Raw genomic sequence first — 11809 nt, 5'->3', positions numbered from 1 at the left:
CAAGGGGGCACTTTGGTTCGCTTTAAGTTTGAGGGACAGTAAATAAGCCTATAAGATATAGACTCGGCAATATTGGACACGATCCGTTAACACGACACGAATTTGCATGAAAATAACAGTATTTGGGTCGAGCTTAAAGGGTTGGGTTGAAAACGGGTGGACCCGTTAGTCACCCGTTAAGCTAACGGGTCGTGTTAGTATCATTCGCGAATCACCCGTTAACCCGTTAAGAGCAATGACATTTTTGTAATTTTTCATTCTAAAATAACCTAGCTTTTGTTATTCCCTCTCCCTCACGCCGCCACACTCACTCTCTCTGTCTTTCTATCAAGAGATCTAAACAAAAGCTCTCTCTTTCTCCAAGCCAAACAATCCACGACCTTTCCTCTTCTCCAACCAAAAGGTATGAAAATCTCAAATCATTTGGTCTTTTGCTGAAGATCCATTCCATTTTGATTTTTCTCTTGATTTCCTCAACTTGAAGATCCACGGCTTTCATGTGAAGATAACATTTGAACTTATGCAGCACCTTGATACTCAATATAATATATATAAATCTTAACTAGACTTTATATCCTAATCCTAACCTTGATCCGACATGATGAAAATAGAGGATCTTCTTCACCTATGCAGCACTTTGATACTCTCTCTCTCTAGATGGGGTGGGAAACTGTTTGAGTGTGTCTTTGCTTTAACGGAAGGGACCACTAATATATATGCATTACTCGAATGTCTTGCCCATCAAGGAGCAGCCAAGTGTTCTATTTGCATTAAATTAGGTTGTTTCAATCTATATGGAATTAGGAAGTCTGCTATCTCTTATGTTTTAATTAAAATATCTTTGCAAGAGATAATCCGATAAGCTAGAGTTTTAGCTCTTGATCAAGCTAACTACTTGAGTCCTCATATGGTTAAAATTAAGACAATGAATTGTCTTACAATATAATGCTACTTGATGTGTACCAAAGCATAATGTTTAAGCCGACCATATACTTGCATTAGCAACATAGTGAATATTGTAAGCCGACCATGGGCGGTCTTCAATTTTGTCTCTTATTCGAGGCATATTGGATGAACTTTTCAGCGTCAATATTGATGAGTAATTTTGATCAGCTTATACATACTCTACATCTACAACCCAAATCAATTATAAAAAATACAAAATCAACACCAAAAAGAAATATTAATTTGGGAATATTAATTTGTATGTTCCATATGCCCCAACAGCCAACCCCATGGAAACTGCTAGCATGACTTCCACAGTAGTCCTCGTAACATTCAACGTTGAGACTAATTTATTCAGGCCAAGTTGATCTGCTTTATGAACTTTCTTAGGCAGAATTATAGAAAGAACACCTGCTTCAAATTTTGTTTTCATATTGCACAGCTTGTACTCTCTTCCTTCAACTGGTATTTCTTTGCTGAAGCGCTTCCATCTTGTTGCTGAGGTTCCTTCCAAAACATATTCACGTTCTCCTTCGATCAATATTTTGCCAAACTTGACCTTCACGTTTATTTGGTCCCGTTGGAAGCCTGCAAAAGTTCGAGGGAAACTGAAATCTACTTAATAAAAAGCCGCCCAAGGAATAAGGAAAAAATCAATCCGAACTCTTTTTAACCCCCAACCTCCCCACTGACTGAGAAAGATTTTGGTTTTAAATCACGCTATATATACTTATATAATAATTGTAGGGGCTTTTTTGTTCCAACAGCTTGACGAATGGGCCTGCGCTGCTGTAAAGAGCAAATGGCTGGAATCGCCCCTTGTGTCTGAGTTCGAGAATCAAACCCCAAGTGTGCTTCGAAAAGGTGGCAGAGCCTTAGGAAACACCCTGGTTATCTTCACCAACAAAAAGACAATTGCTTGCAGATAAATATTTAGGCTTGGCATGAGAAGCTTGTGGCATGGGAGCTGAGCATTCGTGAGTTTAGCATGAGAGAGAGAAGGCTTGGGTTTCCTATGAGAAACATAGGCTCGCAGTAAGGGGAAGAGAGAGTTTTTGGGAGGATTTGTTGAGGAGAGAGAGAGATGAGCGAAGGACAATGGGTGACTTGAGTAATTTTCCAGCAGCTTGATGAAAGCTTTGTCAAGCTTTGGAACAGTTCTGCCAAGAGGGAAAATGGGGAAGAAGGATGAATAGTGCACGAAATTGCTAGGTTTTGAAGATGAGAGGGAAGCTTGCTCTCTGGATGTGTGTTATGAGAGAGAGAGAGAGAGAGAGAGAGAGAGAGAGGAAGAAGATGGAAGAACAAAGCATGAAATTGAAGGATTCCAAAGGGGATGCTTGCCTTCGATCGATTCTCATGGTTGCTGGGAGGCTTGCAGCAACCAAGCTGAGTTGTTTTGCTGGGTAGAAAGTGCCTCCTTTTATAGGCGTTGGAACACTCAATTTTATCAAGAAACTCTCTCCCATTTTCCTTCACTTTCTTCCATTCCATCTTATTTGGTGAAACCTTCCTAGCCTGAGCATGTAGGCATGAAACTTTTTGGAGTTCCAAGACCTTCACACAGCTGGACTTCTCCATGTGGGTGAGGAGCCATTCACTTTTCCTTCTTGTTTTCTCACCAAAGCTTAAAGAGGAAAGAATGGGTAAGGGTGCTGGTCAAAAGGTGATTTACTTCCATCAGCACATGGTTTTGCTCGGTTTTGATGGTTTGGTTTTGATCTGGTTTTAACAAAGATATTTTCCACGATGCTGGGCTGGGCTATTGGTATTTTATTTCCAGCGGCCTGTGAGTTTGCTCAAGCTGCTGGAAAATAGCCTATTTGATCAAGGTGCTGGATATTTTGGCTGATGTGGGACTTTTCCAAGTGTTTGTAGGCCATTAGGTTTTCTTAAGGTGATGGGCTGCTAGGTTTTCTTAAGGTGATGGGCTACTAGGTTTTTCTCTCATGCTTACCCATATGTTTGGGCTCAAGGAATGGGCTTGAGTTTTGGTGCTCCCAAGTAGCCCAAAACTTCCACTCCTTGGACCATCAATGAGCCTCGTGAATACTCGTGACCATCCATACCACAACCCGCTCAGCAAGCCTCGGGCATTCGCGTGGCTTGGGCCCACTTAAGCTTGTAGCGTGGCATGTTGCTTATTTGCTTGGCATGGCATGTGTGCAAGCGCATATGACGAACTTTCGCGTGCCCAAATCGGGTTTCTTTTCGATAAGGTATAGCATCAGGCCGAGATTATATTTGGGCCTAGCCTTGGATTTTTTGGGCCTCAACATTAGCCCCCTTGATTATTGGGGCCATGAATGTGTGTTGCAATGGTCCAAATAATCAAATTCCAGCCCAAAATAAATCGCAGTAGTGGCATGGCATGGGTTTAGGAGCGACTCAAGGATGACCAGTTAAGGGTCTCTGAAATTACAGCCAGGTCTTTTCCGGGAAGGTTGGAGGGGTCGCAATGGTCCCGCTTAAAACCCAATCCTTCTTAAACACCGAGGGTGTTGCCTTGAAGAAATTTCCTAGACACTGTAATTTTGGAGGTCACTTACTAGAGTTACCAAGAGTTTGCCCATTTTGTGGCATGACAGAGAAGAAAATGCTTGGTGGATTAGCTTAGCTTGCATGACTTATTTGCTTGAGTGACTAGAGAGGCTTGATTTTGCATGATTGTGTGCTTGGATGCTTGGCATTGGCATGTATGCTTGGCTCGGGCTTGTATGCTTGGATGCTTGGCATTGGCATGTACGCTTGGCTCGGGCTTGTATGCTTGGATGCTTGGTATTGGCATGTACGCTTGGCTTGGGCTTGTATGCTTGGATGCTTGGTATTGGCATGTACGCTTGGCTTGGGCTTGTATGCTTGGATGCTTAGCATTGGCATGTACGCTTGGCTTGGGCTTGTATGCTTGGATGCTTGGCATTGGCATGTGCTGGAAGGATGTTTGAAATAGGGCAGGTGCTGGAAAATGTTTTGTTTGGCATGGAATAGGTGCTGGAAATTCTCTGCTTATGGAGTAGGTGCTGGAAGAACGTGACTTGGCTTGGCATGATTAGCTTGGATTTGCAATGAGGACGTGGATAATCTAATGGTTGAGTTGAATCAAGATATAACTTGATTTGGCATGGGGGTTCGCTCTTCCGGCAGCATGAATATAGAGCTTGTGTTATTTTCCAGGAGCATCTCGTACAACGCATCATTATCTTCCATGTTTTGCTTGGCTTGAATCTTGGTTATTGGGGTTTTGGAATTGCTGGTGGTGCTGATTGCAATGAATTCCTTCCTTAGCCCCCAAGTGCACCATAATCATCAGAAAAAGATTTGATTGGCATGAGTTGCAAAAACTATTGCAGCGTGGCCTTCTGAGTATTTGTTTAGGTCATTGCATGGCGTGGTGAACTTAGGATATCCCCTTGTTGTGATGGTGACAATTTGGCATGATATGGTGATAGCATGGCTTCTTCTCTGTGCTTCCAGTAGCTAGAACTGCCAAGTTCTAACATTGTCATTTTTATGATGACTGTATTGCTTGAAAAGCTTGATATTGTGATACTTGGTTTGGTTTGCTTGAAATGTTTGTACCAAGTGAGATGCTTGAGTTGCATGGTTTGTGTGAATTGATTCACAAATGCTTGTATTGATTCATGGTGGGTTGAAGAAGAGATACGGGCTTGAGAGAGCATAAGAGAGCTGGGCGCGTTATCTCCTTGACTGGCTTGGCCTTCACGTGGGCAAAATTGTGTTGTCCCTTCCTTTTGAATCTTTCTATTTGCAAGTGGCTGCTCTCTTTTCCTTTCATTTGGCGTGGCATGCTCTATTTTCTGATTTTCTCTCACTCTTCTTTCTTCTTCCTCTTCTCCAAGACCCAAACCCGTGGGTATTGTTCATCGGTACAGAAGTCAGATTTTTGAAGCTCGGATCAGAAAACTTCCTTGATAAAAGTTGTTCATCTACTCGAGTACTATAGCCTGTAAAATTTGTATAATTTTTTGAATTTTGCTGATACCTCAAAACTGGTCTGCAACTTCTGCATTCATCCATGGCTGGTGAGTTTCTGCAGATTCTGCTTCTGCATATGTCTTTAACTTATAATGCTTGGATGATTGCGCTTCCTTCACAAAATTTGCTCGAAATTATGTTGTTTATAACATATCAAAAATTGAGGATCATCCACCCATTCTAGTGCTCTCTGCCTCCATTTTTCTGAAGCATGTCAATGAGTTGATGTTGATGCCTTTGTTGCATGCTTGTTTTCTATGCTTGAATGCTTGAGTTCCTCTGTATTTCCCAACATTTGTGAACTATAAATCAAATTCTGAGGTTGAGCTTTCGATTTAGGATTCTAGCTTGGTGATAAATAAGACTCATACAAGCTCACTTGGGTAATGCATGCCTAGTGATTGTGAAAATGTCTCACAGAGCTTGTGGGCTGTTCTTTGAACTTTCGAAATGTTTCTCTTGGGATCTAAGTTGGAGGTTTTGACACATGAAAATAGACTTCTCAATGGTTGTGTTGGAACTGGTCTTGTGCCATTTGAAGGAAAAATGAATTTTTGGTGCAATTTCAAAGGACTAAATTGCTGGAATTGTGCAGTTTCTGCTGCATGGCATATTTTGGGAATCTGTTTGACATGCTTCCCTAGCTCTAAATGCAACGAAATTTTGGGAAAGTGAAGCTTGATATGTCTAGTTCTAATCTGGAAAGTTTGGGATTTGTTGGTTGTAAGCTTGATTTCTAGTGATTTTCCAAAGGTGGAATGTTCCAGCTAGAATAGTTGGAAAGCTTGTGTATAAGTTTCGCTTGGCATGTTGCTTTCGTTTGAGAATTTAGCATGTCCTTTCTCTTGGCATCGAGTGCTGATCTGGGCATTGCTAGAGCATGATCTTGAGCAATATTGTTGTGAGAGCATGATGTTGAATGGCATTGTCGCATGAGCATGAGTTCTTCAATTTGCTTGAGCTGCGTGAATTGCTTGAAATACCTTAATGAAATGTAGTTGCTTGGCATATGGATTGGTATTACACCCTGTGAATGTGTCAAATGCTTGATAGCTAAGTTTTCCAGCGCCTCCCCCTTTTTTTTTAGTTACAAGTACGGCGCCTGATTTTGGCTAACGTATTTTCTTGTTTCTTTTTCAGGCTTGATTGAGACGCTTCAAAGCATGAGAAGTGTCATCTTCTTACTAATTTGCTAAGAATTTGGCAGCATGAAGGTGAGTTTTGGTTGCTTGCACCTTGGCTTGCGATATGAAGGCTTCTGGAGAATTTGAACTGCTTGACCAGGGAGACTTTGGATAAGGCAGAGAACAAGCTAGTTGTTGAGGCTTCTTTGAGTTTTCTTTCACATATGTAATGAGTTTGTTGAATTGTTCCAAGGATAAATTGAGTTTTGGGGGTTAAGGAGCACTAGCATGATGTTTGAAATAGGGCAGGGGCTAAGAAGATTAGAAATAAGGCAAGTGCTAGAAATTCTCTGCTTGTAGAGTAGGAGCTGGAAGAATGTAACTTGGCTTGGAGTGATATAGCTTGGACTTGCTATGAGGATGTGAATAATTTTCACACAGCTCTTGGAATTGAGGTATAGCTTGGTTTAGCATGAGAAACTTTGAAGTGCTTATGCTTGACTCAATTTTTTTTGAAGCCCCCAAGTATTTTGGAGTTTGCACGTGCAGTTTGCTCAATGGCATGAATGATGGACTTGCATAAGCCCCCAGCCCTCGTACAGGATCTGGTTTTGCTTGAGAATGGAAATCTAAGAGACAAGCAAAAGGCACATGTCAGTAACCCTTATTATGCTTGTTCTGCAAAGTAGATAGCCAACAAAAGGAAAAAAGAAAAGGAAAGAGAGAATGTTCTTATCTCTTTATTTTCTCTGGTTTATTGCTTCTGGTCTTTGACTTTGGAGGTTTTGGTGAAGATAGCGGCCTAATCCCCAGCAGAGTCGCCAATTTATGTAGGGGCTTTTTCGTTCCAGCAGCTTGACGAATGGGCCTGCGCTGCTGTAAAGAGCAAATGGCTGGAATCGCCCCTAGTGTCTGAGTTCGAGAATCAAACCCCAAGTGTGCTTCAAAAAGGTGGCAGAGCCTTAGGAAACACCCTGGTTATCTTCACCAACAAAAAGACAATTGCTTGCAGATAAATATTTAGGCTTGGCATGAGAAGCTTGTGGCATGGGAGCTGAGCATTCGTGAGTTTAGCATGAGAGAGAGAAGGCTTGGGTTTCCTATGAGAAACATAGGCTCGCAGTAAGGGGAAGAGAGAGTTTTTGGGAGGATTTGTTGAGGAGAGAGAGAGATGAGCGAAGGACAATGGGTGACTTGAGTAATTTTCCAGCAGCTTGACGAAAGCTTGTCAAGCTTTGGAACAGTTCTGCCAAGAGGGAAAATGGGGAAGAAGGATGAATAGTGCACGAAATTGCTAGGTTTTGAAGATGAGAGGGAAGCTTGCTCTCTGGATGTGTGTTATGAGAGAGAGAGAGAGAGAGAGAGAGAGAGGAAGAAGATGGAATAACAAAGCATGAAATTGAAGGATTCCAAAGGGGATGCTTGCCTTCGATCGATTCTCATGGTTGCTGGGAGGCTTGCAGCAACCAAGCTGAGTTGTTTTGCTGGGTAGAAAGTGCCTCCTTTTATAGGCGTTGGAACACTCAATTTTATCAAGAAACTCTCTCCCATTTTCCTTCACTTTCTTCCATTCCATCTTATTTGGTGAAACCTTCCTAGCCTGAGCATGTAGGCATGAAACTTTTTGGAGTTCCAAGACCTTCACACAGCTGGACTTCTCCATGTGGGTGAGGAGCCATTCACTTTTCCTTCTTGTTTTCTCACCAAAGCTTAAAGAGGAAAGAATGGGTAAGGGTGCTGGTCAAAAGGTGATTTACTTCCATCAGCACATGGTTTTGCTCGGTTTTGATGGTTTGGTTTTGATCTGGTTTTAACAAAGATATTTTCCACGATGCTGGGCTGGGCTATTGGTATTTTATTTCCAGCGGCCTGTGAGTTTGCTCAAGCTGCTGGAAAATAGCCTATTTGATCAAGGTGCTGGATATTTTGGCTGATGTGGGACTTTTCCAAGTGTTTGTAGGCCATTAGGTTTTCTTAAGGTGATGGGCTGCTAGGTTTTCTTAAGGTGATGGGCTACTAGGTTTTTCTCTCATGCTTACCCATATGTTTGGGCTCAAGGAATGGGCTTGAGTTTTGGTGCTCCCAAGTAGCCCAAAACTTCCACTCCTTGGACCATCAATGAGCCTCGTGAATACTCGTGACCATCCATACCACAACCCGCTCAGCAAGCCCCAGGCATTCGCGTGGCTTGGGCCCACTTAAGCTTGTAGCGTGGCGTGGTGATTATTTGCTTGGCATGGCATGTGTGCAAGCGCATATGACGAACTTTCGCGTGCCCAAATCGGGTTTCTTTTCGATAAGGTATAGCATCAGGCCGAGATTATATTTGGGCCTAGCCTTGGATTTTTTGGGCCTCAACAATAATAATTCGGGATACAGGAGGGTGAACCAGGAATTTAGATAGGGCTGGGCAAAATTTGTTTTTCTTTCTTCTGTATTATAATAGATTCTTCAATTGGTCTAGAGAAATTAGAAACCAAACAAGTTCATTCTTGGCTTTGTGGAATAAAATACAATCAATGGCTGCAGCTTTGTGGGAGTATATGAGTTACGTAGCTTATAAAATTTAAGAAGGGTGGGCTAATATATGTGAGAGTAGGGGTACCTTATCAAATTTGCGCCAAATCAGTATTTTACCAAATCTTGCTATGGGCTAGAGCCGGATTCCGAACCTTTACATTTAGAGTTTAAATATTTACCCCCATTTTGCAAAATCTTGACCATTCTAACCACTAACAACAAGACACATCATCAAACTTTGAGAAAATTAATTAAAAAATCTAATAACTTCAAATATTGGAAAATTCAATTTAAAACTAAAAAATAAGATTAAAAAGTCACATAATCTTCAACCAAAAAAAAAAAAAACTGAAATGCAGCTTACCATCCCCACCAACCCCAACACACCCAAGTAGACATACCATCTACCATCTTTTTTCCCACCCAAGCAGCTATACCATCTCTCTCTCTCTCTCACTCTCTCTCTCTCCATCGCATCTCCTTCTTCCTCCTCACCTTTCGTGAAGAAACCAACAGCCCCCCCTCTCACTTTTTGTGGAAAGGAAGGAAGTGGATTTTTCTTTTATGTACAATTAAATAATTATCTAATGAAAAGTAAACTTAAACACTTGTGTTGCTAACATAGTAACATGTCATGTCCTTAAACGGTCAGATTATTAGGATAGTTACGATTTTATGAAATGCTGGTAAATGCACAAAATCTAAATGTAGAGCTCAAAATTCGCTAGAGCCCACTCCAACCTCTACACAGTTCTGCCAAACAATAAACCGCAAAAAGAAATAAAATCTAATAAAATCTTGATGTTTCAACTGAATTAGCTACAATCTATGCTATTGCAAGAAATCAAAGTCTTTAGTGCCTACTTCTTAAATTTAGTAACTTTTCCAAGTGTCATAGTATTATTGGCCGGAGATAGCACAACAGTGCTATCCTGGTTGCAAGTAAGTTTTTCTGCAAAGTTAGGGCTTGTGAAATCATGATCCTTAATTACATAGCCAATTAAGAAAAGAAAAAGAAACAAAAAATTTACCTCTGCCCATCCAAAACTTCAAAGGGATGAGGAAATTATATTACCTTGGAGATGAACTCTCAGAGTGTTGCTGGTTTCCCCACTTTGCCATTTGCAAAAGGGTTCGAAATAATCGTAATAATTAGATTTGGTGTCCATGGGAGGATGCCTACATTAATAGCTAGTTTCTTATGGAAGAGAGATATTACTTGTGCTCTAGCTATGAATTAAGTACAGGTCCATTTATACTTTGCCAACAAAACAAACTATATAGACTTTACCAAATGGTAATAGAATCATTCCTTTCTTTCGTTTGCTTTGTTTCGAAAGCTAGGTAGCTCTTTCGCATATATATGGGCCTTCCTTTGCTCACGTTTACACAGCATAAGTGGAAATTATTCTTAACTTCTCTTTCTTATCCAGCACGTAGTATTTTCGATCCACGTTTTATAATATGAGTACATATTTATTGATACTATACTCTAAAATAGAATTTACAAGCAACATGCGTATTTTAGCAAAAAAATTTGGTTTAGGAAATAAAACCTCAAACCTTTATAAAATAAATAAACTAATGGAGAGAAATATCATTAAACAAAGAGCCAATTGATTGGTCAAAAGTGATTTATTATTAGTTTAATGGCTTAAATGCCAATTGTTGCGGCGGTAGCTTGCCGGGTGAGCTGGGTGAGAGGCTCTGGGAGGGTTGCAGGGGTAAGGAGAAAGGTAAAGCGAGAGAGTTTTGTTTTTTTTCTTCTTCGTATTTTAATTAAATTTTAAAAAAACAATTATTCAAAAATTATTCTAAGTAAAAAAGTGGGCCCTGCACATGACACCTCATAACTTAACAGATTTTCTATGGCGGAGTCACATTGGCTAACTATGCTAAACAAGAGGACCAAATTGGCCAAATTAAAAACACAGGGACTAAATTGGCCAATGGACTAAAACACAGGGACTATTTTAGCATTTAAGCCTAGTTTAATTAACTCAAATTTTAGGAATTTTCAATTTGTTCTATTTAAAATATTAAGGGAAATCAAATTAATTTCCCCTAGAAGGACTAGATCCTGTTCAGTTCCCCAACTACGACTAAAATACAAAATTGAATCACATTCCTACCACAACTAAAATTTTATTGCAATGTACCACCTATATAGCCTTCATCCATAATGAATTTTGTGCCAAACGTAACATGCCATTTGCTTGTGGCTCTTTTTTAATGGTATTTTTTTGAGGTCCAAAATATCAATGTACACTTTTCTTCAAGTGTGCTTGACGAAGAAAAAAAAATCTGTTTTTGAAGCGTGTTGCGCGAAGCACGTACTACTTTTTGGACTAAATTGATGAAGTTAGTCATATATATGGTACATTTGCAAATTCTTTTATTAAGTTGGCCAGTTCACTTAATTTCTCATATGATTAGTTGAGTAATAGGCAAATGGTTGCATATACAACAAGTTACACCTAAGATTTTTCTCAAAACTCAGACGATATTTAAAAAATTTAAGAAAGAAATAGGAAGGAAAACCACTTTCTAGTCTACCCTATTCAAAAAGGAATATTTTATCTATACTCGTTGCATGTAAGTCCTATTTATTTCAAGAGATAGGAAGGACTGGCCTAAATTATTATTATTTTCTCTTTACGTACAATAACCAATTTAGTTTTTAGTTTTCTTTGATCAATTTTCATTTATAAAAGAACTAAAACTAAAAAACTTGTCTGGTAATTGCATTTAGTTTGAAAAAGAAAAGAACTTAAAAACTATTTAAAAACTGTTTGCAGTTTTTGTTTTTTATTTTTAATGTAAATTTTTAGTGTCATGTGTGGAAGTCTAATAGCCATTGTGGGGTGTCGAGGGGTAGCAGGTGGGTCCGTGTGCTCAAGGAGTCGACTCCTAAATTATAATTTTGATTTTGATTTCGTTTGCCACCTATGCTCGACATTAGAGCACTTCCATCTATTGCCATGGCGAGAGGGAGTCTAGGCTCCAAAAAAAATCCTACCAAAAATAATTTGCCATAGCAAGAAGTGGCCCCCATGAAACTGGACAAGTCCAAAGGCAAGACTAGCTTGGGCTGCTGTCTGGGTAAGTTAACGTTAGTGTCATGTGAGCGGCCAATTTAAATATAAAAAAAATTGAAAAAAAGAGAAAAAATACCAAAAAATTCAGAATTTTTTTTCTTTCTATAAATACCTAGCCATGTTCTT

At 39.9% G+C, this 11809-nt stretch overlaps 1 protein-coding gene across 1 annotated transcript; it reads right to left on the bottom strand.

Annotated features, from left to right (window-relative positions):
- Positions 1-1183: 1183 nt before the first annotated feature.
- LOC148292819 (uncharacterized) lies at positions 1184-9799 on the bottom strand. Its single transcript, XM_088244734.1, has 2 exons — positions 9661-9799; positions 1184-1533 (listed from the first exon to the last, which is right to left on the bottom strand). Exons 1-2 carry the CDS (start codon positions 9752-9754, stop codon positions 1184-1186), a joined length of 444 nt encoding a protein of 147 aa, XP_088100860.1. The 5' UTR covers positions 9755-9799.
- Between the last annotated feature and the right edge of the window lie 2010 nt (positions 9800-11809).

This window comes from Prunus avium, chromosome 7, assembly GCF_965620075.1.
Source record: "Prunus avium chromosome 7, drPruAviu1.hap1.1, whole genome shotgun sequence".
Lineage (NCBI taxonomy): Eukaryota > Viridiplantae > Streptophyta > Magnoliopsida > Rosales > Rosaceae > Prunus > Prunus avium.
The sequence above is the reverse complement of the archived record's forward strand: the minus strand, read 5'-3'. Positions and strand labels throughout refer to the sequence as shown.

Bases quoted from the DNA above. Each gene is read 5' to 3' on its own strand.
- LOC148292819 (XM_088244734.1), bottom strand. From the start codon at position 9,754: ATGGACACCAAATCTAATTATTACGATTATTTCGAACCCTTTTGCAAA. The intron at 1,534-9,660 runs GTAATATAATTT...GAACTTTTGCAG, and splicing joins TCTGAGAGTTCATCTCCAAG to GCTTCCAACGGGACCAAATA.